The 27849-nt window shown below is 37.3% G+C and overlaps 1 protein-coding gene across 1 annotated transcript in view; it reads left to right on the top strand.

Moving 5' to 3' along the window:
- Positions 1-27617, top strand: part of cacna1bb (calcium channel, voltage-dependent, N type, alpha 1B subunit, b) — a 61277-nt gene extending 33660 nt beyond the window's left edge. The window contains exons 18-52 of the mRNA XM_077736750.1: positions 174-291; positions 451-518; positions 589-695; positions 1481-1543; positions 2118-2159; positions 3329-4000; positions 4060-4244; positions 4373-4502; positions 4651-4780; positions 5017-5076; positions 5171-5277; positions 8910-9006; positions 9656-9816; positions 9909-10058; positions 10750-10951; positions 11188-11352; positions 11682-11792; positions 12608-12691; positions 13553-13555; positions 14276-14392; positions 14914-14979; positions 15078-15169; positions 15247-15397; positions 15489-15616; positions 16391-16487; positions 18902-19007; positions 19137-19244; positions 19369-19478; positions 19544-19722; positions 19865-19994; positions 20091-20201; positions 21102-21140; positions 22027-22291; positions 23670-23893; positions 24630-27617. Coding sequence (XP_077592876.1) covers positions 174-291; positions 451-518; positions 589-695; positions 1481-1543; positions 2118-2159; positions 3329-4000; positions 4060-4244; positions 4373-4502; positions 4651-4780; positions 5017-5076; positions 5171-5277; positions 8910-9006; positions 9656-9816; positions 9909-10058; positions 10750-10951; positions 11188-11352; positions 11682-11792; positions 12608-12691; positions 13553-13555; positions 14276-14392; positions 14914-14979; positions 15078-15169; positions 15247-15397; positions 15489-15616; positions 16391-16487; positions 18902-19007; positions 19137-19244; positions 19369-19478; positions 19544-19722; positions 19865-19994; positions 20091-20201; positions 21102-21140; positions 22027-22291; positions 23670-23893; positions 24630-25172 — 5121 coding nt within the window. The 3' untranslated portion in view covers positions 25173-27617. The remainder of the gene's footprint in view (positions 1-173; positions 292-450; positions 519-588; positions 696-1480; positions 1544-2117; positions 2160-3328; positions 4001-4059; positions 4245-4372; positions 4503-4650; positions 4781-5016; positions 5077-5170; positions 5278-8909; positions 9007-9655; positions 9817-9908; positions 10059-10749; positions 10952-11187; positions 11353-11681; positions 11793-12607; positions 12692-13552; positions 13556-14275; positions 14393-14913; positions 14980-15077; positions 15170-15246; positions 15398-15488; positions 15617-16390; positions 16488-18901; positions 19008-19136; positions 19245-19368; positions 19479-19543; positions 19723-19864; positions 19995-20090; positions 20202-21101; positions 21141-22026; positions 22292-23669; positions 23894-24629) is intronic.
- The last annotated feature ends 232 nt before the right edge of the window (positions 27618-27849 follow it).

The following is a 27849-nucleotide window of genomic DNA, read 5'->3' as shown; positions in this document are numbered from 1 at the left end:
TAAGATAATTATCAGCCACGCTAATAAGAAGAAATCACTGCTGTGTGCACCTTTTTGCTTCTGACAAGCTCACTTATAATCCCCTAATTAGCCCGTGTTCACAACCCTTTATGCTGCCAACTAATTAAGTTCTGACAACCCAAGTGTAACTGGAATTCTCCCGACTATTTCAGATTTTAACCGGAGAGGACTGGAACGCCGTCATGTACCATGGCATTGAGTCGCAAGGAGGCGTCCGTCGGGGGATGTTTTCATCTGTCTACTTTATTGTCCTTACACTTTTTGGAAATTGTATCCTTTTAGAAGACAAACCGTATAGCAAATATTGTTCAGTGATGAATTATAAGTTGGGAAAATGGCTGAAGAAGAAGGAGATCTTTTCAGTTCTTCGTTTTTATTGAGAATGGTCGTGAAAAATGGGAGTTTTTCCTGAGTTGGCTTGTTTTTCAGATACGTTACTCAACGTCTTCTTGGCTATTGCTGTTGATAACCTGGCTAATGCACAGGAACTAACCAAGGTAGGTTCAAGTGTTGTGGGAAAATGTGACCAATACACATGCTTCACATAATACAGTCACTTGGCTGAAGGATGAAGAAGAGCAGGAAGAGGCAGCCAATAAGAAGCTTGCTTTGCAGAAGGCTTTGGAAGTGAAGGAAGTCAGTCCAATGTCAGCTGCCAACATCTCCATCGCTGCGTAAGTTTCGGAACCTTTTGTTATTAACTCGACCCCAATTCTGATGAAATGATATTTTGTATTCCATCTTTGATTCTGTGTGAATTTGCATTTTGACTGGTTTCACTCACTCCTGCTTTTCACCTTAATTAAGGAATCATTTTCAACTGTGGTTTGGATTTTTTTTGTTTAGGATTCGTTGACTCATCAATCGAAATTGCTTTTAATTGAAATACGGGAAGGAGAATACGCTTGGATGGACAATAACACTACAATTGATTTAATTAATGGTATTAATAGAAAAGAGCTGATAAAAACATTATATTGCAGAATATAAATCCACCTTTCAGAAGATATATTTCCACTCAACTGGAGTAAGCATTGGTTACTCGACTTATCTTTTTTAACCATTATTTTCTGTCCATTTTCATCCATGAGTGGACAAATGTTTGAAAGTGTCTTTATTTCCATTGTTTTATATTTTACAAACTCAGGGTTTCATGTCATGACATTCCATTAGAAACTAATTCAAGTCAAATTCCAATTGGAAAACCTTTTCGTCCCATTCTAACTTCAAAAGTCTTTGGAATGAAACTCCTGACCACTTTTTAGGTTTAGTTTTTGCTCTTATTTTTTTTCCTTGTAATTTTCTGCTTACAAAGTAGTGATGGTGTTTGCAAAGTAGTTGCCCAGATTTGTTCTTTTGAGTAAGTTAGAAGGAAACAGGTGGATACAGTTGGGTTCCACCTGTTCCCTTCACATTGGTGTCTCATTTTTCTTTTCTTTTTTTTGTTCTGCATGTACAGTTTTGTAAAGCAAAATCGAGACGCACTCTCTCGCAGGTCGTCCATCAACAGCATTCAGTCACTGTGAGTTATCACTCTCTGCTACAATATTCTCCTCCTTGTCTCCTCTCCGCTCTCCATTCAGATTTAATTAGTACTTTAGTAGTACTAATAGTATAATAAACTTCCTCCTGTTTTTTCCCGGGTCTCCCCAAATCTCACTTAACTGTCTTTTATTTGGTAAAGTAATTGACTAACATAATTTTTTAAAGCCACAAAACATAAACCAGCTTTCAAACCATCTAAAATATAATAACCAGCACAATATTAATTAAATAACTTATCTTGGAATATATAAAAAAAAATATTAACCACTTTATTGTTTGCAATTCGAGCCTGGTTATCGTTTTTGTGTAAACATAACCAAAAAATCACTTTCAATGTGTTATTATAATTAAATAACAACAATACACAAAATAAGGTTGTTTGACATGCTTCATAGGGACTTAAAATCACATGAAAAATGGATTTACATCTGTTTTTTTTTTAATGACCTTCCGATCTGGAGTGTGCAGCCTTTGTATGTTCGCTAGGAATTCTGTCCTTTGTCCTTTCGTGTCTACTGTCTGTCTGTCTGTCTGTTCTGTCTGTCTCTTAGGACTTATAGTCTCTACACTTCCCCTGCTCGCCAAATCTTGAGGTACAGGTGGATGGAACAAACTGAACTAACCAGTAAATGATCATAAATAAATCATATTGACACAGTAAGCTTAGTTTTGGGTGGGGGTGGATAATAATATAAGAACTCATGAGAACATTTCTTCCAAATATTTTCACTAATCATTTGTATCATCACTCATAATGGATACAGAATGCCATGTCTGCAAGAGTTGACTTATCTTATATTTTTTACTCTTTCACTGCTATTGATGATGATTGACGTCTAATTATCTGCTGCTGGGATTTTAAAATGGATTTATTATGAATATATGTCTGATCCATTTACAATGGATTGGTCTTTAGGCACTTTAATGGCAAGGAAAATTTACAGTCTCCTTTTAAATTGCATACATTTGATGTTTATTGTGGTCAATGGCAAGCAATGTGTGGATGAAAGGAACAGGTTTGGGAGTTTCTGATAAATATTTGCGTGAGGAGGGCTTGGTGATGACATTGTGAACATTCTCAAATGTTATGTGGGGTGTGTTTAGAAAAAAAGCTTTCTAAATAGGGTTTTTTATGACTATGGCATCCTGGGTGCATGCACATATGTACACTATAGGTTGGGAATTTCATATCACTGCATTCCAGTCAAGGGGAGTTTGTTTACACTCTTAACTAATGTTGTATTTACATTAGTGTTGCACCGATACAATTTTTGGGGAGACCCAATTCCGACAACTGGCTGATTGGTATAATATTTGTCTCTTGACTAATTGTAAATATGGTGCTAGATGAGGTTAGGTTAGGTTAGAACTTTATTTCATCCTGTGTATGGGAATATTTCTTGGTTGCAGTAGCAAGAGAGACATAAGACACACAAGACATTGTAGACCTAGGTAAAAATGTGTACTTTTTTTTCTGTTCATGCCAATGGTGCTATTTTATCGGTGCAACACTAATTTATAACTCCCACAAGCATGATTAGACAATTACTATCATGTCAGATGCATCACAGATCATTCAGTGATATGCTTGTCATATATTGTTGGGTTTTTAAATAGCACTCAATCTAGTGGTTCACCTTGCTTTGTGTGAAATGAAAATTCCTCTAAGCTTGGTATAGCGTCAATATTAGAAAAAGGGGATCTAACTTGAATGACATTGTGCTAATTGTAACATTTTCCATGTGGGTTGTGTTGTGTCCAGCAAAGAACAACAACGGACGGCCAAAAGCATGTCAATATGGGAGCAGAGGACCAACCAACTAAGGAAACACAACGTTCGATCCAGCAACGAGGCTTTGTTCCACGAACTGGACCCTGAGGAACGCCTACGACTATCCTCGGTCCTCCATCTCCATCCTGACATGAAGACTCACTTGGACCGGCCCCTTGTCGTGGAGTCCAACAAGAATCCTGAGGAAGGACAACAAGACACCATGGGGGAAGCCCCCCATTCGCATGCCAGAAAGCACCATCGACACCGAGACCGGAATGGCGAGGGTAGGGACGGATCAGCCAGGCATCACACCCACCATAGTCGGAATAAAGATCATAATACCAACGGGGCCCAGAGTAAAGAGAGGAGAGGGGACGGTTGCCCTCACGGTCGAGATGAGGGTCAGAGACGGCGGCGCCATCATCACACGGGATCCCCGGAAGATGACGTCTCCGATCCGAGGGAAGAGAGAAGCCATCGGCATCACCACTCGCACCGGACGCCGAAAGAGGGAAACGGGACGTTGGCCAATGGAGAGCGAAGAGGTCGAGGTAGAGGAGGCGAGGGGAACGGAGAACGGAAAGGCCGATGCTCTCGAATGGTCAGAGCGCAATCCACCTTGGAGGGCGAGGAGAGCAAAAAGGGGAAAAAATGTCAGAGGTAAGACCAACAATACAAAGCATGGCCATGTTTGGTGGGATCCATGTTTCTTTTTCTAGGGAAATGCAGTCAGATGCTGAGGAAGAAGTTCTTGCGACCAGTCCTCTGAGTCTTGGAGACAAGCAAGAGGACGCTGACAACCAGAAGAATTCCACAAGAGCCAGCCAAGCTGGGCTTAATAGCAACACCATTCTCATCCCGGTTACCATTACTGCCCCACCTGGAGAGACCACCGTTATTCCCAGTGAGAAATCACATTACTGGTTTTATGATTTAAGCGTGAGCCCTGTAGTCTTTTGAGAAAAAAACTAAGATGAATTCTTGTAGGAAACATTTGGGGATTGTATAATTTGACATATTTTTCTGCTCTAGTGAACAACATTGACTGCAGTAACTTGACAGTTAACGAGGAGAAGAAAGCGTTAGAAGAAGACGATGCCGCAAGTAGACCTCGACAAATCCTCCCTTATAGCTCCATGTTCATTTTTGGACAAACAAATCCGTAAGTCACTCTAAATAATGAACTCGAACCCTTTCTTTAGTTGGTTTTTATTGCCTTTACTTGCCCAAATTCCAATATTCTCCGAAGCAAAACCCTTAAAGTCTTGACAGTCTTTAAGAAACATTGTTTTAACATGGTGTTGTTACAGGGTGCGGCGGCTTTGTCATTACGTGGTCAACCTACGCTACTTTGAAATGTGCATCCTGATGGTCATTACCATGAGCAGCATTGCCCTGGCAGCTGAGGATCCCGTGCAATCCAATGCACCTCGAAACAACGTGAGTCTGCAGCAAGAACATTCTTTCCTCATGGTCTTATCTTTAAAAAAATGTTTTTAAGGCCCTATAAAGTAGAATAAACGGACTGTGTCTCCTCACAGGTTTATGGGGACATTGGTCAGGTTACGCTAGTGTAGTTTCCAGCCTTTTTGGTGGAAAGGCCTCTATATTATATGATAAAGGATGTTAACATCTTACATGTTATAGTATGTCTTCAAATTTGCTGGTTTTTGTAGGTTCTCAAGTATCTTGATTATGTCTTCACTGGAGTGTTTACCTTTGAGATGGTGATTAAGGTAAGAGTGTTTTGGCATCAGAATGGGATGGAATTTAATGATGGTTGTCCGTTTATTGATTTTTAATTTTTTTTTGCTTGTGTTTATCTTTAAGATGATTGACTTGGGATTGATTCTCCATCCCGGTGCTTATTTTCGGGATCTGTGGAATATTCTTGACTTCATTGTGGTGACCGGCGCTCTTGTAGCGTTCGCCTGCTCGTGAGTAGTCTTCTTTATTTCTCTTGTTGGAATTTGTTAATTCATTTTTTCAATTTATATCATCTCATTTTCATTACAAGTTAAATATGTGGAAATAATCAGGTATAAACAGCCTGGGGTTAATTTGCTAACATTGATATCAAGCGGCCATGACCCACATTTTAGAAAATATTGCGTTATGTTGGCACGATAAATTTGATTAAAAAATAGTCTCATTATTCATTTGAAGAATCTTAAAGTATTTAGTAGCACATTCTAGATTAGGCAGCACAGATAATGGAATATTATTTTGTAATAGATGGATGCTTTGAACTCAAATTAATTGGACAAAAATAAAGTTTGTCACATGAATAAAATTTGCCATGTTTCAGTGACATATTATAATGGATAATGCATTTTATTATGAGACATAATTATGCTTTACATACAATTCTGATCCACCTTTACATCAGTCGGGATTGTCTCTAGTCCAGAAATATTTCCCTGCTTTTCTACCATCTCTCTAATTGTGTTTGAGACAATGAAAACAAGAGTTAATGAGTCCCTTGAAGCTCACATAGAGCAGAAAATTGGCTCTCGCAAGTACCAAGCTGATTTCCTATTCTTTTTCATTTTTTTTAATCAGTTATAGCACATCTGCTATTGTTTTCTCCTGGGCTTTATCCTCCAATTCTGCATTTTATTCCCACCTATATGATCTTCTTCATGTGCTTTCTGTCACTCTGCTTTGACCTCTTTTGATTTCTTAACTCTGAATTGATGCTTCTTTTGTCTTTTTACATGTTGTTGATTCTTGTGTATGTATCTTTTTCACGTTTCAACCTCTGTCCTTCGGTTTCTTCCCTGGATCGCTTTCAGGAGCTTAATGGGGTAATGCCTGAACTTTCACTCTTTCACTCTTGTGCTTGTCTGTCCTCTTTGAATTGTTTGTTTTCCTTCCTGACCATGATTCACAGATAAAATCAATTTATCTTCGGCAAGCTCACAGCGGAATGAATGTTTTTGTCTGAGTCATATCAGTCACGAGCAGAGATATTGGCACATCTTTGTGCTTGTTTGGGCTCGAAAATAGCATTTTTATTGTAGTATACTTTATTTTCACGACTATACGGCGCACCACATTTAAAGGCGCACCCTCAATGAATGACACAATGATTATAAGGTGCCCTGTCTATTATGGAGAACATTTAAGACTTTTAAGTGCGCCTTATAGTCGTGAAAATATGTATTTCTTGTTGGTTAAAAGCAGTTCCGATTAAATTTAGTTCCCAGACATTGGTCAATTTACCCAAAATGTCTGCCCGCAGGGACAAAAACAGAAATACTTGTCAGTATCTCTGCAACTATGAATGAATTTGCCCTTCATTAACCAACCATTAACCCTTCCTTTTCAGCATTTGGTCACTCCAGTCATCACCAATGACCTCATGAACTCGTTTTTTTAGAATGTATGATATGACCAACATCCAAACTGCAGGTGGTTTTGGAAATTCACATTTTAATGGATTATTATCATGGGTTAAGTATTGTTAAGATAAATCCAAAACCCCTTTTTGGGATTGTTTTTGATAGAATAAATGTTGTGGACTATTCCTGAATCAAACTATTGTTTTAACAGTTTGAGGGGTGTCGAGTTAGTGCGTAAGTACTGCGGCGCTAAAGCGGAAAGGTGTCTGCTCACCAGACTGTGGCGTTGCTCACTGAAGTCTGATTTTTTTTTTATCCTCCTACTTGCAGTGGGAATGTCGTTGGTCATGCCACACGTTTTTCCCGTCACGCCGTCTTTCCATTCGGGTCATCGCATCTGCCCTCTGTCACTGTTTTATTTAAATCTCCAGCGGGTGTGAAAAGTTGGACATTTGCCTTTTCATCCACTTGAACTTTTCGCCTTTTGGGCTTGTTTGTATTTATTTTTGTTCGATCCATTCATCTGGTCTTGGTTTTTCGGCCTTTTTAGGAGTTTGGTTGTTAAAGTGTGTTTGTATGCTTATGATTGCTTTTTCTCATCAGATCGGAACAAAGCGTGGCCAGGTGGGAATAGTCCTTATCTACCTTTTTTTCTGCCTGTCCTCAATCCTTTCCTTCTTTCCTCTTCGTGAAGCAAAGATTGCTTCATTATCCCACTTATTCGGACCGTCTATTTTTTTTTTTTGTTGGCCTCCATCCCAAGGTTTTTGGGATATGACCATGTATTCCTTTTCCCTAGTCGGAAAAAAAAAACAAAAGAAAAAGCTCCTGCCCCAATATTTGGACATCAAGACAAGAAGACAATATTGGGAGTTCTATTTTCTAGCTTTCAGAAGGTCAACATGCTTTTAATATATATGAATTGCAATTAAAAAAGGCTTTGAACCCTTTTAGGTTTTAATCATACTGCTGTCAAATTAATTTTGGGAGTCGTTCACTCATAAAAAGTGACGATGGTGTCTTTTAGAAAACACTGCCGACCTCCTGAAAGCTACGAAGACGCAGTCGTTGGCATCTCGCCGTGTTAACGTCTTTCGATAACAAGAGCTGGCATTTTCTTTTCAGCTTGCATGCCCAGGTAGTCCAATCATGTGAGCATGCAATGCGAGGTGCATGTCATTTACTGTAGACTAGAATTGAAGGAGTAGAATAACGGAACCATGCTTCTTCTCCCTTTCTTTTATCCTACCTTTGGACCATGTGCTGCGTCCCATGGAGCTTTACGCTCTTCTTTTATTGCTTACATATTATTGTAGGACGATTCCTAATGACTTGGTTATGTCTTTTAATTATTGCAATATCTACTACTCTGTTATGTTATTCATTTATGTGTTTGTACTTGATCAGATGCCATTTTTTTACACGAAAACAAGAAAAATCATTATACTTTAAAGTATAATAGTAAACTGGTGAACCACAGAAAGTAGGAACATTGTTAATGTAAAATAATAACAGTTATTTAGTTAACTATAGGCTAAAAAAAACAATATAATTATCTGTTGTTGGTCATAATGGAAAAAAAATCAAACACAAACTTGTACAAGAAATGTGTTACTAATAGTCAGCAATCTTTGGGATATGTTTCACTCTATTTTGCTGTTATTTGACAATTTTTGAGGGAGTGATGGGTTAGATACTTTACCAATTAATGGTGCAAAATTAGGTAAAGTATTCATGCTAGTGGTTCCTGCAAAGAAGCCTTATCTGGACAAAAGGCTGATTCTTTGCTCTATTTTGGCGTTGTTGTTAAACATTTTAATGCTATTCTACAGAATCTATGGTCAAGTACGTATTGGAAAGCTTCCGCTGGATAATTCATTCATAAGCATTTATGTATGTAGTAAAATCTCACTGTACAATACACGTGTACTCCTCTCTGCCAAAAAAGTATGAAAAACATACTATAGATGGCTTTCTTACATTTCCAAAGCAAACTGTAGTGTTCATCATCCAAAATTTACAATATTTTAATCAACCACAGATGCTGTAGAATAACATTGTCTAACATCCCCCTTGACTATAGTTTCCGACTAACCAATCATATATTTTTAACAAGTATATGTGAAGTATTTACTTGATGTACTGCGATCAGGCAAGGATCAAAAGCGTGGGGTCATTTTAATGATAATTTTTGACTTAACTTATTGTCATCTGAATCTTCACAGAGGGACAAAAGGCAAGGACATCAACACCATTAAGTCCCTGAGGGTCCTCAGAGTCTTGCGGCCACTCAAAACCATTAAACGTCTGCCTAAACTTAAGGTATAAAGTGCAATTTTTCACTCTTTCAGCTTAAAAATGTACATCAGGGAATATTTTTGAATAAGTATAGCACTTTTTGCTGAAACTGCTTTATATGTCCTTGTAGAAAATGAGCACTTTAGTATGGTGGGGTTCTTTATCGTCCCTATACTTTTGTCTGTTACTCGACCCCCCATATTGAAGTACTGCAGATACCCAAACCCAGACTACTGGATTCCTGCTATGAAGCAAATTATTACTTACTGTGTGTTGTCTGCAGGGCATCTTGATTTAGAAAAAAAAATGCTCTGTTTTGGAGAAGGACGTATAAAACTCTCATCATAGCGTGACTCCTGATTGTGCATACTGAAAAGATTTTATATTTCTGAAGATGATTATACTCAGAGAAGTTAGAGAAGGGAGAAAAATGAAGGCCGGGAGGATGACATGGTTTTCCTGATAACAAAAAAGATGGGCAGGGTAGAAAATAGGGGAGATATTTATATGACTTGGATAAAAAAACAAGCTTGATTGTGATTATTCATCCATATCAGATCATTTATAGGCTGGTTTGGGGACATGTCATATTGTATTCACAAAGTACTTCATCTTACAAAACTAGTTGGAGGGAAAGGACATACAATGGATGTTTTTGTTGTCTATTTTGCAGGCTGTGTTTGACTGTGTGGTGAATTCCCTGAAGAACGTCCTCAATATCCTCATCGTTTACATCCTCTTCATGTTCATTTTTGCTGTTATTGCCGTGCAGCTTTTTAAAGGGAAGTTCTTCTACTGCACAGATGAGTCGAAAGGTCTTGAAAAAGACTGCAGGTACATTATTTTGCAGTTTATATTGAGAGCTCAATCCATGTCAATCCCGTTAGGTATTTTTCATGTTTTTCTCTCAACTTTGTTTTGCATAGAGGTCAATTTTTAGATTACGACAAAGTGGAACGTGGACGTGATGTTGAAGCTCAGCCCAGAGAATGGAAGAAATATGAGTTCCATTATGATAACGTTCTTTGGGCCTTCTTAACACTGTTTACAGTCTCCACTGGGGAAGGATGGCCATTGTAAGTGAACTTAAATCATTCTTATGTCAATCAGAGGAACTCTTTGTCAAGAATCTGACATTGTAGGACAAATGTGTCAAACTCAGTTTGGTTTAATGGCTACTTTATCTCATGTGGGACAGACTCATTTATTTTTTAGCCCAAAAAGTTAACTCACTTGCTGCCATTGGATATTTCCAGGTTATTTCTGGCTGGTTTTGAGGTATTTTAAGGTTCACTTTCACCTCATTGGCTACTATTGAAGGTGCCGTTTTGACTGAGGATAAGAAATTCAGCAAAACGCAATCAAAGAACTTACAAAATTCTAGTTTGATAGCCCATGTCAAAAAAAAACATTAAAATAATTTAATTATGTATAAACAGAACTAAAACGTTAGTCCAAACACCCTTGCGGGCCGATTTGAAGCCCTTAGCGGGCTAATTCTGGTCCACGTGCCCTACATTTGACACCCTCATTAGTTTCACATGATTAAACAAGCAAGTCATTAAAATCGGGAGGATTAGCAGCGAAGTAATTTTTCACTTCAAACCTTCCAGTTCAAATGGATTTAGATTTTTAAATTATATAAAAGGAAAGAATCTAGTCATTGGTTGAAAATTAGTCAGATGTATTTCATTATATGGGTGCAGTTTATTTCTACATGGAAATGATGTATCCATCCTCTATTAAAATGTTAATCCTTGCTTTCAGGGTGCTGAAGCACTCAGTGGATGCCACTTATGAGGACCAGGGCCCCAGTCCGGGTTTCCGCATGGAGACATCCATCTTCTACGTGGTGTACTTTGTGGTCTTCCCTTTTTTCTTTGTCAACATTTTCGTGGCTTTGATTATCATTACCTTCCAGGAGCAAGGAGACAAAGCCATGTCTGAGTGTAGCTTGGAGAAGAATGAGGTATATACCAGTGGCCTTTACGATCTGCTTTCATGATTAAACTATTCCCGTTTTGCCGCGGGCTTGGTCGGGAAAAAAAAAGAAAAAAGCAGAGCAAAATGTTTTCCTCTCTTCACGGGGAGGACTTGTTTGGATTGAGGCTCTTTTTGTCTTTGCTGGCTTGTGCTCACCAAGTATTTTTTTTCGTTTTTAAGGTTTTTTTTGTGTGATTTTTGTTTTTTTTCCTTCTCAAACAGAGGGCTTGCATTGACTTTGCTATAAATGCCAAGCCGCTAACAAGATACATGCCGGAAAATAAGCAATCTTTCCAGTATAAGATGTGGAAATTTGTGGTGTCACCTCCATTCGAATATGCCATTATGACTTTGATTGCCCTCAACACAGTGGTCCTGATGATGAAGGTGAGTTAAAAAAATTGAAACTAGACTCCTCCTTTTTGCTGGATTATTGATATACTAGAACATGTGTGTCCAAGTAGTGGCCCCGGGGGCCAAATCTGGCCCACCACATCATTTTGTGCGGCCCGGGAAAATAAATCATGAGTGCTGACTTTCTGTTTTAGGATCAAATTCAAATTAATAGTGTATATGTATATTAAATTTCCTGATTTTGCCCCTTTTAAATCAATAATTGTCATTTTTTAATCATTTTTTTCAGTTTTTAGTTCAAATATAATGTTAATATTATGTAAAATTTAAAATATATATAATAAAAGGTCTTTTCTTCACAGTTTTATGGAGCGCCGGACCTCTATGAATCCATGTTGAAATACTTGAACATTGTCTTCACTGCCCTTTTCACATTGGAATGCATCCTTAAGATTATTGCCTTTGGTCCATTGGTAAGAATATTTTTTTTAATTTTTACACTCTTAAACTTGTTTTGTTTGTTATTAGTTCTGCTAAAATGACTGCAAAATCATCAGCTCTTTTAAATCTGCAGTCTCCAATGGTGAATTTATAAAGAGATTAGCAACTTGGGTGAAAACATTATTATAAAGTATTGTCTTAGGTCTGGAATTTAAGACAGGGATATATACATATTCATGCAAATGAGGACGTTTAAGGAGCAGGATTTTAAACACAGCATGGAACCATCTGGCCTACACAAGGTGTTTTCCTCTCAAGCGTACATGCATTTCTTAATTTGATTCTCTTTTACACATCATTTCACTCCACCTGCTTTGTTGTAGTGTAGTTTTTAAACTTTTATTTGGCTTCTAGTCATTGCAAATCATTGTGGATGAAAGTTTTTATGAGTAGTAGTTGTCGTATTATGACTCAATAACCAAAATTAAATGAGACACTTATGGAAAGATTAATAATGATTTCAGTCAAGTCCCAGTACTGAAGTACTTTATAGTATTTAATAGATTGGACCTTTTAAAAATAAAACCCTAAAAATCCAAAACACAGTTTTAATCCCAGTTTTTAAAAAAAAACAGTTTTCATATTTTTAGACGGTTTCAACTATGCAGAGGCAAAACACTCCATGAATTATTATAATTCTGCAATTTCAATCAGTTATTGATCCATGTGAGTCTTGATTATTTTAGAAAATTCTTTATCAAGAGTCTCTTATATGATAGTGGGACTATATTGGACTCTTTTTGAGATGAAACATGAACTATTTAACATAAATCTCTTTCCATTCTAGAATTACCTGAAAGCCGCCTGGAATGTGTTTGACTTTGTGACAGTCTTGGGAAGCATAACAGACATTTTGGTGACAGAGATTAAGGTAAAACCTGCACCTTCATCATGTGATCCCTCAGCATCACCAATCCCGTAATGGCGACATTAGTTTATGTACGACTCCTGCCTGCAGCTGCAATAGGAATTCAGCCAGAGTGGAAATATATACATGCATTTTCACATAGTTGTTTATCTTGGATGGCAGCATATGTTGCGCCAATGCCTGCACGAACCTTACAGCAATTATGGTGCCCTCACAGATGTGCAAGTGACCCCTCCCATGGGCATCTGTACTCCTCACAGCATTTTATACCTCATATAAGTCCATTTTAGTTGAGTTCCACTAAAGAAATTGTCGTTATTTGGTGTTGTTTATGCATGGTTTGGAATTTGCGACAAAAATTGACAATGATATTGGGAAAATTGGGAACATTTACAAAATTTTATTGTAATATATGTTTTAAGAGCATTAAAATTTGTTTTTTCATAAGCGATTCTGGAAAAACATGCCTTAGAATTAAAAATCTACTCAAAATTCAGCCATAAAAGCCCTTAAAACTGCTATTTTTTCCACTACTAAATAACCAATATGAGCATGCATGATATATTTAGTGCAATATTCCAGTCTGTCTTCATTCCCTCAGTTAGAACAAGCGGTATACGAGAAGTGAACCAATTATCGGACCGAATGACCGAGGCGTTGTTGTGGCTTTCCGTGTGGCGGATGCACTTTCTATCTTTGTGTGCCTTTCTCATCATGTGATTTGTTGGTCTGCGCTTTTGTCTCTTTTCTCTTTTCCCTCCTATTTCTTTCTCTGTTTCTCTTGTGATTCTCTCCATCCTCTGCTACGTCTTTCCTGGCGCCTGTGCCTTCTTCACTCTGCCCTCCCTGTCACAACTGACACAGACGGTAAGTGGCTTTTCTTGTCAGCTGTTGGTTCTTTCATTTTTTTAATCCTCCTTCCAGTGGTTTGTGTTTTTTAAAGTCATGTTTTCTCAATGGGAAACCTAACTGAGAATATGAAATAATCTATTTTGGTAATCAACGGGCTATGCAAGGACCTATTTAAAGAATGGCAAATATTTTTGATTAGATTTGCCAGTGTTGTTAAGATACACTTATAAAAATCTATATATTAACCCTGTTTTTCGGACTATATGGCGCACCTGAGTATAAGTCGCACCAGCCAAAGACTACCCAATGACGAGGAAAAATTATATATTTGTGGCACTTTTGGGTGGGCAATCAGAAACCATGAACATATATATGTTAAAGTAGCAATAATGGAGAACAACAGGCTAAAATTGGCACATTTTATCAGACTTTTGGTGGTCAGAGAACGAGAAAATAATCAAATTTGTGCTTGAGAATGAGTCTGCCCAAAAATAAGTGTGAATTATAGTCCGGAAAATACAGTACAAGAATGCCAGGGTTTTCTAAGCTTTTCCGTGCACCTTTATTCAAAACTTGTAGTATTGATATGTACTTTATATCTTGTATTTGTGTAGCTTCCAAGTATTTCCATATTATAATTATATTTTTGCAGTTAGTTCATACTTAACCAATGAAGGAAAACCTTATTTGTTGTTTCTTTGTAAACATTTTCCTGTTCCCATTCATTTCCTCCAGGACAAGATGATTAACTTGAGCTTCCTGAGGCTGTTCCGAGCTGCTCGGCTCATCAAACTGCTACGGCAGGGCTACACTATTCGCATTTTACTGTGGACATTTGTACAATCCTTCAAGGTAAGCAAACAAACCCAGCAACCAATCAGTGCACATTTAAAATCAACCAGAAAGGCAGATAGTATGAAATTGACATTCAGAATGCAGATACAAAAGATAAATATCTCCCAAAGATAACAAATCAACTCCGTAAGTTTATGTACACAGATAAACATCAAAAATATCATAAAAATAGACCTTGTGGAGGCATACTGCAAACTATCCTCTCCTTATAAAGTCACAAACTAACTTAGACAAGAGTACAGCTGGATTTTCAGTCAGTGCTGGATTTCCCTTTTTAAATCCCCGAAGAAGTCAAATTCAAAATGCATGGCGAGGGAATTTATTGCGGGTTTAACGCCGCGGGGGTGACAGCTCTTTTTTTTGCACAAAAATGAACAAAACCTGTACTGTAAAATGACAGCAAATGTAAAAGAATCAACCTAGGTATGAAAGATGAAATATTTGGATTGTTAACTAAAAGTGGAGTTGTGTTTTAAAGTGTAAAATGATTTAAAATTGTTTTTTGCTGTTGTTTTTAGGCCCTGCCGTATGTTTGCCTCCTCATTGCCATGCTTTTCTTCATTTATGCCATCATTGGAATGCAGGTATTTTATTGTTTTGTAGTTTTTTAAGAAAATAAATCATCTTTAGTACTAATATGTGTTGTTGTGGTTAGTTTTTTACATAAAACTTGCACTTGCAGGTGTTTGGTAACATTGAACTGAACGAGGAAACGGCAATAAATCACCATAACAACTTCCAAACCTTTTTCCAAGCTTTAACGCTCCTCTTCAGGTATTCTACTACTCGTAGACCGTTATACTATGTTCATTTTATACATTTTTGTTTGGTATTTTGTTCCATTTTTGCAGGAGTGCAACAGGCGAAGCATGGCATGAAATCATGCTTTCATGTCTAAGCAATCGATCATGTGACAAACTCTCAGGAAATCCAGAAAAGGATTGTGGAAGTGATTTTGCTTACTTTTACTTTGTCTCCTTCATTTTTCTCTGCTCCTTTTTGGTGAGTATACTAAAAATACATGTCATTTTTAAGCAGATTTCCATACATTACAAGCCTGGTTGTCATATGTTTTTCTCCCTTTTTTGAACAGATGTTAAACTTATTTGTTGCCGTCATCATGGACAACTTTGAGTATCTGACCCGGGATGCTTCCATTTTGGGTCCTCATCACCTGGATGAGTTTATTCGAGTATGGGGAGAGTACGACCCGGCTGCATGGTAGGTACTTTCTTTTTATAGGAATGGGATTCCAAAGGCTATTGTGTTAAGATCTCAGTGTTACAGCCGAATGATTCAGTGCCATTGAGCGTGGGGGATAAAAAAAACAACCCAGTTTTAGCAAAGAGCAGCAGGGTGAGTGACAACCTGAGCCCTGTTACAGCTGAGAGGGGTGACAAGCCCCCCCACAAGCCCAGCAAGCCTGATGCATGTAAATCCAGAAAACATCCCCTCCATCCAAAGATGTTAGCAGAGTGGAGGGAAGACTTTTTCAACTTTACATATTTTAGAGGTGAATTTCAACTCAAAGATTTACTGGAGATTTGTGAGTCGGAAAAAAGTGAGTTTTTAATTTTTTTTGGCAGATGTGATTGAATTTTTTTGGAATTTTGGGAGTTTTTTTAGTGTTGGATTTTAAAGACACTTTGTGTGTTTTTATGAAGGTTAAAGTAAATCATAGTAGTAAAATTTACTAGTACCTACTAATATTTGTTTTTTAAACATATGTATTATAATATAAATGACTGGGAAAATCTTATTTTTTGATATTGTAGACTAGATTTAATCCAGATGAAGTTTACGCTGTAAAAAGTCAACACGTTCTTACATGAATGGTCCAAAACTAAAACATTATAAATCCCATTTAACCCAAAAAAAATGTCAATATCAAATCATGTGAAGGCCAACATTTTCAGCTTCTTAAATTCTTGGTTGAGGCGCAAACATTTCAAGGCCTCTCGCCTAACATCATTGATCATGTTTTATCTTTTTCAGTGGAAGGATTTGCTATCAAGATATGTACAAATTGTTACGTTTTATCTCACCTCCTCTGGGTCTGGGAAAGAAGTGCCCAAACAGGGTGGCCTATAAGGTTTGCACTCTGTCACAGTCCTTTTTTTGTTGTCTAAAAGGGACTGTGACTGTCTGTTTTCATTTCCTGAGGTGCTAAAGAACCTAACGGGCATACATGCATACAAATATGCATTGACCCTTTACTAACCAGCATGCTCACAAGCTAACCATGGCAAGTCTAGTAAGAAACAACGCCACAATACAAGCTCAACTTGGAATATATTTGTTTTCATATTTTTATTCTGATCTTTGAGCTTTGTGAGCTTTGTTTCCACATTGGCAACTGCTACACTAGTTTGGCATTAATAGATAAAGGGCAACTTTAATGAATACTCCACTTGTAAAGTGATATTTTCATTTTTTGACATCACCTTTCGAAGCTCAGAATGGAATTTTTAAGTATTATTTCATTGAGGTCCAACTGGATTGGACGTCTATTGCTGTAAATGGCATTTATATTCCAGATTTTATCTCATTTAAGGCTAAATATGTCCATTTAAATTCTTCTGACAGGCACAATGCAAATACAAAGTGCACTTAAAACCTGGAAATGATCAACTTTGTATAATTAATCAAATCACTACTGTTGATTAATACCCGTGTATTCCACACACTGACTTTGAGTGAAGTGGTGGTGAGCCATAGAACATCTGGGCAAAATAATGAAAGTCCTACACTTTTCTTCTTAAAACAGTGGAGTATTCATTCAGCACAAAATGTCACTCTATCTTTATAATGCATAACTTTCAATGGGATCCCTCCATATAGGTTGTTCTCCAGATCCTTCTCCCCAACGTTCACCTTTGGGATCCATTTAAGAATCCTTGGATTTGACAAGGATTCCAAATCATGATATCCTGGAAATCTTATTAACAAGGATTTCTGTGTCCCTTCTCCTCTCCCCTTCTCTCCTTGCCATTTTCTTTTATTTTTTATTTGCTGTTCTCATATCACCCATGGAAAATCTCCATTCCTACCTCCGGAAAAGTGGCCGCATGACTTATCGTGATATGTACGAGATGCTTCGAGACATGTCCCCTCCTCTAGGTTTGGGAAAGAAATGCCCACCCCGCATCGCCTATAAGGTAGAACCCCCCACCCGCCATCTTTCCTCTGCCTCGTTTCAGTCACTGCTGGTTTCTTGCTTCTAGCTGTCAAACACCATCCAATTTCTGTCAGTGTGTCACATTCAGAATCTTCCGGGCTGCTGATGTATCTTGTTTTCCCGTGAGACCCTAGAGCATTGTCATTTTATGTCAGGGTACTTTGAAAAGAATGTTTTCGGTATATATACATTGGCTTCAGGTATTTTTCATGGAATTGAGAAAAAATCTAACTGGAAATTTAACTTTAATTGCAAGATAATCTTATTGCGTTGAAGTAGGCATAGTATTTTGTATCCAAAATGTGAGTGTAGTCCTCCACGTGTAGTTTCTCCATCATTCAAAACCAATGACTTTTAGCCTCCGTATTTCCCTGAATACTTATTATTTACTTTATTATACTTGTTATTTTTTATTACCTATTATTATCTGACAAACTGTTAGGTTAGTAAAAGTCTGTAATTTTTTTCCTCCATTTTACTATTGTTACTTTAATGCATGTTGGAAAAAATCCCTTAAAAATGCGACTTATATTCCAGTGCGCCTTATATATCGTTTTTTTTTTCTACCTCTTCATTGGATTTTCTTTGGCAGTTGTGATTTATGTCAGAAGTCACAATTTCGTTCCTTCAGAAGACTAGATTTTGGACTAGTATCTACGATTGTTGGCTCAGACCAGTTTCAGACACCATTCTTGGGTCAAACCCACTTTTAGGACCGGATAATTATTTAATATGGAATTAAAATCTAACAGAAAGTCAGTCTTTTATTGGGAATCAGACACTGAGACTTTTAGAATAACCCCTGTAGTTTTATTTTGGGCGTTGTTCCCCATTTGCACAATAAGTTGCTTTCTTATCTGCCACTCGTGTCCTCAATTGACGCTTTGTTGTTGTTTCCTAGAAAAAGCTGCAAGATTTTCCTCAAAAGAAATTCTTTCTCATTATATCTCACCTCACTTTACTTTATATTTCTCGTTGTCTTTTATTTATTTTCCCCCCTGTCTCTTTCTAATGCTTCAAATATCATTATGCAGATATTGCATGTGTCACCCTGCCTGCTTCAATGTCAATGTCTGTCTTATTTGAAATTTGCATGGCCAGTTTAAGTAGAGTGAAGTTATAGGTTTCCTATCATTACTGGTAAAAATAACAATGGTTTAGCATTTGCCATAGTACACCCATAATTTACAGTCAAATATTTGGTCATTTTAGCACTTAAATGCACCTACACAGTTCAGTTAAATGATATTGTTGTCATTACATTTAATTTTGAGGATATTGGGGAAAAATGTTGATAAAAGTTCCTCTTTTTCTGCCATTCCTATTAGCGTTTGGTAAGGATGAACATGCCTATTGCAGATGACAATACAGTGCATTTCACCTCCACCTTAATGGCTCTGATCCGCACAGCCCTGGAGATCAAACTTGCATCCGGTACGACAATATAAGCTTCATTTTTTTGGATGTGAATGCAATATAATGATCATTCTAATCATTTTACAACAACTACAACTAAAAATTACAATGTAAAGTACTTTTAATCCTCCCATTTTCCATTCACAGGCGTTTTGGCCCAGCATATATGTGACATGGACCTGAAACGAGAACTAAACAGGGTCTGGCCCAGTTTGTCACAAAAAACTATTGACCTGCTAGTGACGCCACATAAATGTAAGACCTTGATTCCAGTCTAAACAAATAAAAATACTACTATTCATAATAACATTTTTTTTAAAAACACATTCACTGTATTGTGGCGCCATCTACTGCTAAAATCCCTTCTATTTTTTTGCAGACAATGAACTGACTGTAGGCAAAGTATATGCAGCTCTTATGATCTTTGACTACTATAAACAGAATCGAGCCAAGAGACTCCAACAGCAGAATCCTTCAGGAGGAGTTACGGTGAGGACTTTCAACCAAAATGAGTGATACACCTATTTTTACAACCATATTTGTATGTTTTGCAGAGTAAACTAGGGGCATTATTTCGCCCCATCCTTCCCATCGGCCACATGAAGGAAGCCGAGCCTCCTCCAATTGTCAGCCCCAAACAACTCTTGCCTCTCCATCCTGAATCCGAAACAGAGATGTCACCTCTTCCTCCTATCACAACTACCGCTACCACCTCTATTAACAGGGACACAGTGTGAGTGTTTTGCACTTGGCAACAGAGTGTACTGTGCGTGTAGTGTCAAAAATATGAAGTAGGAAACTTAATAGACAGTTTAAAACCCAAAAAAGCTTGGTATTAAAATATTTGTTCAATGTATTCATTTTTTTATATACAGTCTTGACCAGAAGAGTTACATTAAACATTCTCAATCTGGAGATATATGTGAAGTAACCCTCAGACCAAAAGGGCGGAGGAAACTGGAAAGAGGCCAATCAGAAGATGTGCAGTATTCCACAAGATCCAAGGTTTACACATATATACTTAATGGGAAAAAAACATACAAACACTAGCATGTGTAAATAATAATGAGTGAATGAAGAGACGGTTTATTTTGTTTTTAGGAAGTGGTTGAAATGAAGCCAGTGGAGAATATCTCAGACACGGAGATGTATCCCGGCTTGGAAGGTCATGGAAGAGCAGCTTCTTTGCCTCGACTCAATGCAGAGTATTATGTAAGTGACTTGCTTTGACTATTATTTCAATGTCAGGAGATCAAAATTTGAACTTTTACATCCAACTATATATCTGAAATAGCAGGTTACTCTAATATAAGTCTTTGGAATAACTCTTGGAGGCCTGTGATTAATTTCAGAACCAAAATATACTAATATATATACTATACTATAAGGTCTAATGCATGCTCTATAGGCTTTAATTCTAGATATTGACTTAGTGTAAAAGTAGTATATATTAACTGCCATTTTCACCAAAGTATATGCAACATTTTCTCCAAGACTTGGTTAGTAAAGGACATTTTGCATTCATATTTTCACAATAGCAAGAATGTGTTTCTACTGTAAATGTACTTTTCACTGTGAGATATTATTACAAGTCTTCATTCCACAGATTTGCCATGTTTTCTTTAATTCAAATTGCTTGATTTCTTTTTTAATGCCATTATTTCAGTTATAGGAGCTTTTCTATTTGCTGAAAACATTTTTTTCCTTTTATTTTTATGCCTATCTAGTCTATATTGAGCTTTTTTTTTGTCTCCCTGCTCTCCCACGCCACCTGACATGCACTTTTCCTATGTTTATGTTGCATTTGGGCTTGTTGGAAGAAGAGGTTGGCATTTTTAGGATAAATAGATACTTTACTTAAGTCACAGTACATTGAAATTCTTTTTGAATCATTTTGTTACACTTAACACTAATACACATTTGTTAAATTTATCATACTATCAATAGAACATGCCTAATTTGATATATGTGTACTTTTAAGGAAAAAAAATCCCTGCCAACCTTGAAATTTTCCTCCGTCTGGCCGCCTCTGCCTTAGCGCTTTTTTCCCCTAATTTGAATGCTCATTGCTAATATTTTGCCCAACTCCCTTTTGTGTGTGCTGTCTGATAGCGGAGCCACCCTCGCCACGCCCCTGGGACCCACCTGGCAGTATGTACCACCTGTTGTTGTGCCACCTTTCTCTTCCTCTCCTTTCTCCTGTAATGTCCGTATTTGTGTCTGTAAGCTTCTGTCATCCCAAGTGACGCAGCTAATTGCGGCATTAGGGCTCAGGTTACGGCAAGAAAATATTAATCTTCCGTCTTTTGTGCTGGTTTTCAGCACCGTTCGATACTAGGCGTGTAGTAGTGTGTATTGTATGTGTGTGAAGATAGTAGTGTGTAGTTTTCTGTAGATATTGTGTGTATTTGGGTGTGACTTAACCAAAGTGGGGGGCAGTGACCCTGTTTTCCTGCTTTGCAATAATAATATCCTCTCATTTATTGCTCAGAAAACAGGTAAAGTTGCTCTTTTTATTAATTAGGTTTTTCAAATTAGGTAATATTATTTCTTAATTGTATTCTCTGTGTTGTACTATTGTCTTTCGTGAGTGTCTGTATTGGTTGTCCATTGGACTAGGAGAAAACAAAAAAATATTAATATGGATATAGTAATATTGAAGGGAATAGTCAATCTTTGATTCAAAATTTTACTTTAAAATATATAAAATGTTAAGATCAGTACTTCTCATTTTGGAGTCGAAATACAGAATGGTATTTGTCTGTATATTGAACAAAATTTTAAATATATTCTATAATATTTTGTCATTACAAAAATCCACTTTGTGCAAGTTGTCAAAAACGTGCACAATTCCTTAAGTCAGAACCACTTTTGGTATTATTGTTTTAAATGACCAGTTCCATATTTTCAAGCCACTGGCTAATCAAAAAACATTGAAACATATTGTTAAATTTATAGCAAACTAGTATCGAAAGGAATAAAAAAAGTGTACACGCTATGGTTCCATAACTTGTGTTTTTATGGTTTCCCTTTCCAGCCAATTGTTGACCTCAGTCCCATAAGACGTTCAGCTTCTTCGCTGACCCCACCACAGCACAACCAAGACGTTGTTCTTCAGGAATACAACCTGATACGACCGACCCAGCATCAATCATCAGGAGGGTCCGGACCGGTCCAAGGCCAGGACCGTGTCCATCACCACCATCACCACCATCGCTGCCACCGACGCAGGGACAAGGACAAAGACAAAAAACAGAAGTCTCTCGACAGAACAACTTCGGTGCAACAGCCCAGTACTGTTGGTAAGTCCAAAAAATATTATTTATACTTATTTTTCCATATTAAGAACCACTTTCATTCAATATGATCAACTTAACCTTTAACCCTTTCTATTATGAACTCATCAACCCTCTAAAATGGGTCAAAAAGGATAATTTATAAATACTTAAATACTTTTTCTGACCTTTTTGACCTTTGCACTTGGCACCCAAATAGTCTAATTTATACTTTTTCCTCAAATTCCTCTCATTTTAACCTCTTTTTCCACTTTTGCCATAATATCTGCTTTATCTCTCTTACACATATTGTGTGGTCTGTTCTGTACTTGCTGAGTAAGTTTATAGTTTTGTCAAATTTGGAGTACATTGTGGTTCTCAGCACGGCGGTCCTGAGGGACGCCGGCGTGGATGTTAACATCGTCAACAAACACTAGACAGCAAAAGTCACAAGCCACATTTTTTTTTATAAATCTGTACTTTACAGTACATGCATACATTTGGAAAACAATTTGAGAAACAAATTCATTCGTAACTCAGCCCAAATAATCCTCTATCCATTTAAACAATTAATGTATGTCTTGAAAACTGTATATAACTCCAATACAGTTTGATTAATAGGTTCTATGGTCTCAATTTTTTGACTTTAAATAGTCTAGTTGTAGTTTTTTCTGCCTTCTGTACATAACACTACTGGTTTTGTCTTTATAAATAGGCATGTGCATTTATCAGGTTTGGAAAGACATAAAACAGAGGCTCTTTTATGCATTATATGAAGTTGACTTGGGGAGGATGTTGAGCCTGATAAAGAAGGTGTCATTCTGTCATCACAGCTCGTCATTGGTATGTGAGCAGAGACTTTAGAGTCCACCTCCAAATGACCCTTAAACTGGGTGATGCTCATATGCGCATATGTACAAAGATTTACATATTTTTTTGCATAGCATTGGCACATGTTTGTGTGTAGGATAGTAAAACATCGGCAAATGTTGTGAAGACATCTGGTTTGTTTCTCCATATCGTCGTTCTTGGACATAACCTTGGTGAAAGAGAATGTTTTAATGCTCATCTAAGGAACATGTTTTACAGCAAGGTCAGAATTATTTCTTGAAGTTAACAGTTTTCCTGTAAGAATTTGAAGTTAGGTGGATGGTCAGATAATCTGGATTGAGTGTAGGCCTTTTGTCTTTTCTAATTGTATGCTTTATTGTCATTTTTGTTCTTGTTCTAATGACGAAATGCCCGTTTAGTACTATAATACACATCTGAGTACAGTTTTGAAGTTTGCTTTAGAGATTTATATCATAATATAAGTGGGAATAAAAAGTTCTTTGTTGAAAATTAGGATTAATTGATGAGCAAAATGAGAATGGATAGAATAATTTTGTATGTTTTCTTCTCTTAGGTTCATCCACAGACCCCTCAGCGGAAGGTTTATCTCGGGAACGGGCAAGGGAACGCGAGCGAAGTCGTCCGCAGGAAAGAAGGCATCATTCCTCTGCGGGGGAGAAGCAACGCTACTATTCCTGCGAACGTTACGGCTCCAGGGAGACCAGCCACGCCAAGTCTGCCGGCCCGAGCCGGTCTACGTCTCCGGGGGAGGAACAAGACATCTCCATACTTAAACTGGTGAGTTATACTTGCTTCCCAATCAATCTGTTTTTCTCTTTTCTAAACCATCAATTTTATATGAAGCCATAGTATGAAACACGTCCCAAAATGGAAGCTCTGCACCAGAACCAGTTTCATATCGCGTTACTTAGTATCAAAAAATGGGTGCTCGGACGTTTGGTCGCCAGTCAAATGGTGACAGAGAGTTTACTGTTAAAACCAGCTCTCAAAATTATATTCATGAGAGAGAGTTTAATATCTAAGAGAGAGAGTTTTATATCTAAGAGAGACAGTTTAATATCTAAGTACTGTTTAATATCTAAGTACTGTTTAATATCTAAGTGCTGTTTAATATCTAAGTACTGTTTAATATCTAAGTACTGTTTAATATCTAAGTACTGTTTAATATCTAAGTACTGTTTAATATCTAAGTACTGTTTAATATCTAAGTACTTGTTAATATCTAAGTACTGTTTAATATCTAAGTACTGTTTAATATCTAAGTACTGTTTAATATCTAAGTACTGTTTAATATCTAAGTACTGTTTAATATCTAAGTACTGTTTAATATCTAAGTACTGTTACATATCTAAGTACTGTTACATATCTAAGTACTGTTACATATCTAAGTACTGTTTAATATCTAAGTACTGTTTAATATCTAAGTACATTTGACCGGCGGCCAAAATACGGCCTCCAAACGTCCGGCGACCAAACGTCCGGTCATGAAATAATATTGTATTTTTTTTTTCAGCATAGTAGCACAGCGGGTAAAGCCGTCCCTTCTGGTTCGAGCACACCAGTCCGCGGTCGCCGCCAGCTCCCCCAAACGCCCCTCACTCCACGTCCCGCCGTGGCCTACAAGACCGCAAACTCCTCCCCTCTCTCTTCCGCGGCCAGCACCAGCCTAGCCGGACAACACAGTCGCGTCAGTCGCGGCTGTTCAGAACACGAGCATTTACGCGGGGACAGCGACCGCGCCCCCATACCGGTCACCTGCCTCGGTTCTGACCCAAATCTAGACCGGCAACTGCCAGGAAGTTCTCAACAAGCCCTTATCGAAGAGGTAGAGGACTTCCAGGATGCTGTGAGCAGCCAACTTTTGCCACATAGAGCAACCAATGCCGCCTCAACATCCTCATCTTCCCATAATCCCACCGCCGCCGCGCCCGTTCCGGCGCCGGGGCGTGCAGATGTGGTACCCAATGGTTACCATTATGCGTTTGAGGTCAACTCCGCGTCAAGTGGTAGAGGTACGGCAAGCCTCAGGGAGAGAGAGGATGAGGACTGGTGCTAACAACAAAAAATGGGAAAAAATGGGAGGTTTTTGTTTGTCATTCAGTGATGAAGAAGAAGCAGCTTGCCTGTGTTGCTCATATCAGCTCGCGTGAGCTGGTCAGAAAAGGGAAAGTGGACCAGTAGCCAGTTGAAAAGTGCTATCTATCAACAAGGGGGGCCATGACGCCATTCTTGGAAGACTTTCCTTCCTTATACAATTGTTGAAGGGAAAGAAAATGCCGACTTTTTCCCCAATCACGTTTCTACCCCAAGTTTGGAGACCCCTTCAGTATTTCTTGCCTTGGCCAGTGGTGTTGAAGACTAAAAGCCAAAATCTTCAAGAGCTATGTTTTTGATCGATCTGGATGCTTTATTTCGACAGCGATTTCCAATTTGCGAGCGCCAAGACGGACCGATCAAAATGTTTTTTGTCGTCCGGCTCGGAACTTTTCGGATGATCAAAAAAAGTGTCGCTTTATGGTAAAAAGAAGCCAACACACGTCGTTTTCATGGCCAGGAATTGTTCCAGGGGAAAGGGAGGGGCGTGACTGAGACAACAATTTTACAACAACATGTGGCCGAATACTAAGTGCCTCATTTTACAAGATGTGAGCTGGAGTTTGGCTTGTGGAGTGGGTGGTCTGTGTTCAACACGTAGTCGAGCATGTAAGCGTGTACACAGCTGAGAAAAAGTGGAAAAGTGAAAGATGGTTGAATCTGTCCTACACTGGTATATATGAAAATCAAAAAAAAAGAACTATAGGATCAATTTTGATATAACGACCAAGTCTTGTGGCTGAATTCAATTTAAAAATCCAAAGTCAGCAATGTAGTGCATGCCGAGATCTTGAACATGTAAAAAAAAGTGTCAGTACTTTATTTAAGGCTGTTTTCATCAAATACACTGCCAACCCATTGAAACAATAGAAGGAGAAAAGTGCCATTTTTTTGGAAAAATTGTCAACATGTCATTTAAATGGAACTAATTTATATTCAAGGATCCACTAAACTATTTTTTGTATGATGTAGGTCCTAACTTTAATTTGATTTGTGCTATTTATGTTTTCATTATATACACATGATGAATAAAAACAAAGAATACATGACATTTTTCACACAATGCCACTAAATAATTAATCTTTTCAGCCATAGAATACGTGATTGAAACAAATATACTTAACACAACTCCTTAAATTGCAGTTTTTCAAAGATTTACTTTAATTTTTTCATACTAACCCCAAATGTTCTTTGCAAGTACTTCTTAAAATCTAAAAATGGTTATTTATTAAGAAAATGGTTGTCTAAAACTTGGATTTAGCCCAAAATAATGACTTGGTAAGTAGTGAATGATGTATTATTATTATTATTTTATGTTTGTTTGGAGAGCCATCAAGTTGTGATTGTCTTGTTGAATGTTAAGTATTGTTTCTATGTAATGAAGATCGGGATCCAGTGTCTTAGTTAAATTTTAAACAGGAGATATTTTCCAAATTCTTTAAAAAACAAATGAACAAAAGAAAGGAAACTGTCAATGTGTGAGTGTGTGTGTGAATGTGTTGCATGCCTTCTTTGCAACAACTCTTGTCCATCTTTAACTTGTCATTCTGCGTGTATAAAAATTGGATTTTTGTCCCACTGTATTCATTGTCAGACTATGAAATACTATACCGTATGTTGTCAAGAATTCTCAGGGCAAAAAAAGGCACTTCAACACAAATTAGTCACAATGAAAGCCCATTTTAAGAGAAAATATTAGGAATTTATCAGTCAAATTTAGCTATTTAATGATTGCCCGCACCTAAAAAGTTATTTGTTTATTTATTTGAAAGCTACTGTATGGAGCAAGACCAAACTAGATGATGCAAAATAGATGTGTTTATACTCAGACGTCATATAAAAAGGTTTTTTTGGGGGTTTAATATCATATTTTAGTCAATATGTCCTCATCCCAGCATCAGAAGTCAATCTCATACATTGTGTTCATCATTTTTGAGTCAAAATTGCATCCAGTTAGGTCGTGTATAATTTGTGCTTCAAAAAATACATCAACCTCCAAATATGAAGCGCGTGCCAAATAATCATTTCCTCCAGCTTTCCCATTGGACATTAACTGTTTGCATGTTATTTAAAAAAAATGTGCATGTGCAAAAAAAAATGACTAAAAAAAACAGACATTGTTTGACTTCAATACGTCCATAACGTTGATAATTTGCCTGGTGTATTTCTGACGCTTTACACGAGCGGAGTGTAAGTAAACTAAATGAACTTGAATACCATTGTCACAAAGTTTCCACAAATCCCCATCCTCCCTCCCCCAAAAAAGTGGAATTCTTTTTGCAGAGTGGTTTTAAAGTGTCTCAATCCTTTGCTGCCTGATCTGTTACTTGGCTGTCTCCTGCACAGACAGTCAAACTGTACCAATTTTGTATGAGTATAAATCCTTGAATAAACAATAATTATGAAATATATGACTTCAATTCCCAAATTGCCATCAGTACAGGTAAAGTTCTGTTTTTTCTTAATTATTTTTTGAACAAATGACTACTTTAGCTCATTAAAAAAACATATATTTTATTACTATTAGTCTATTTATTAGACATATTTATTGAAATGACCAAGAAATGTATGAATAATAATAATAATGTATAGGAATTGCAACTTTATTGTGATAAACATTTGATATTTCTGAATGAACC

Source organism: Stigmatopora nigra, chromosome 17 (genome assembly GCF_051989575.1).
Source record: "Stigmatopora nigra isolate UIUO_SnigA chromosome 17, RoL_Snig_1.1, whole genome shotgun sequence".
Lineage (NCBI taxonomy): Eukaryota > Metazoa > Chordata > Actinopteri > Syngnathiformes > Syngnathidae > Stigmatopora > Stigmatopora nigra.
This window is presented reverse-complemented; position numbering and strand designations above follow the sequence as displayed.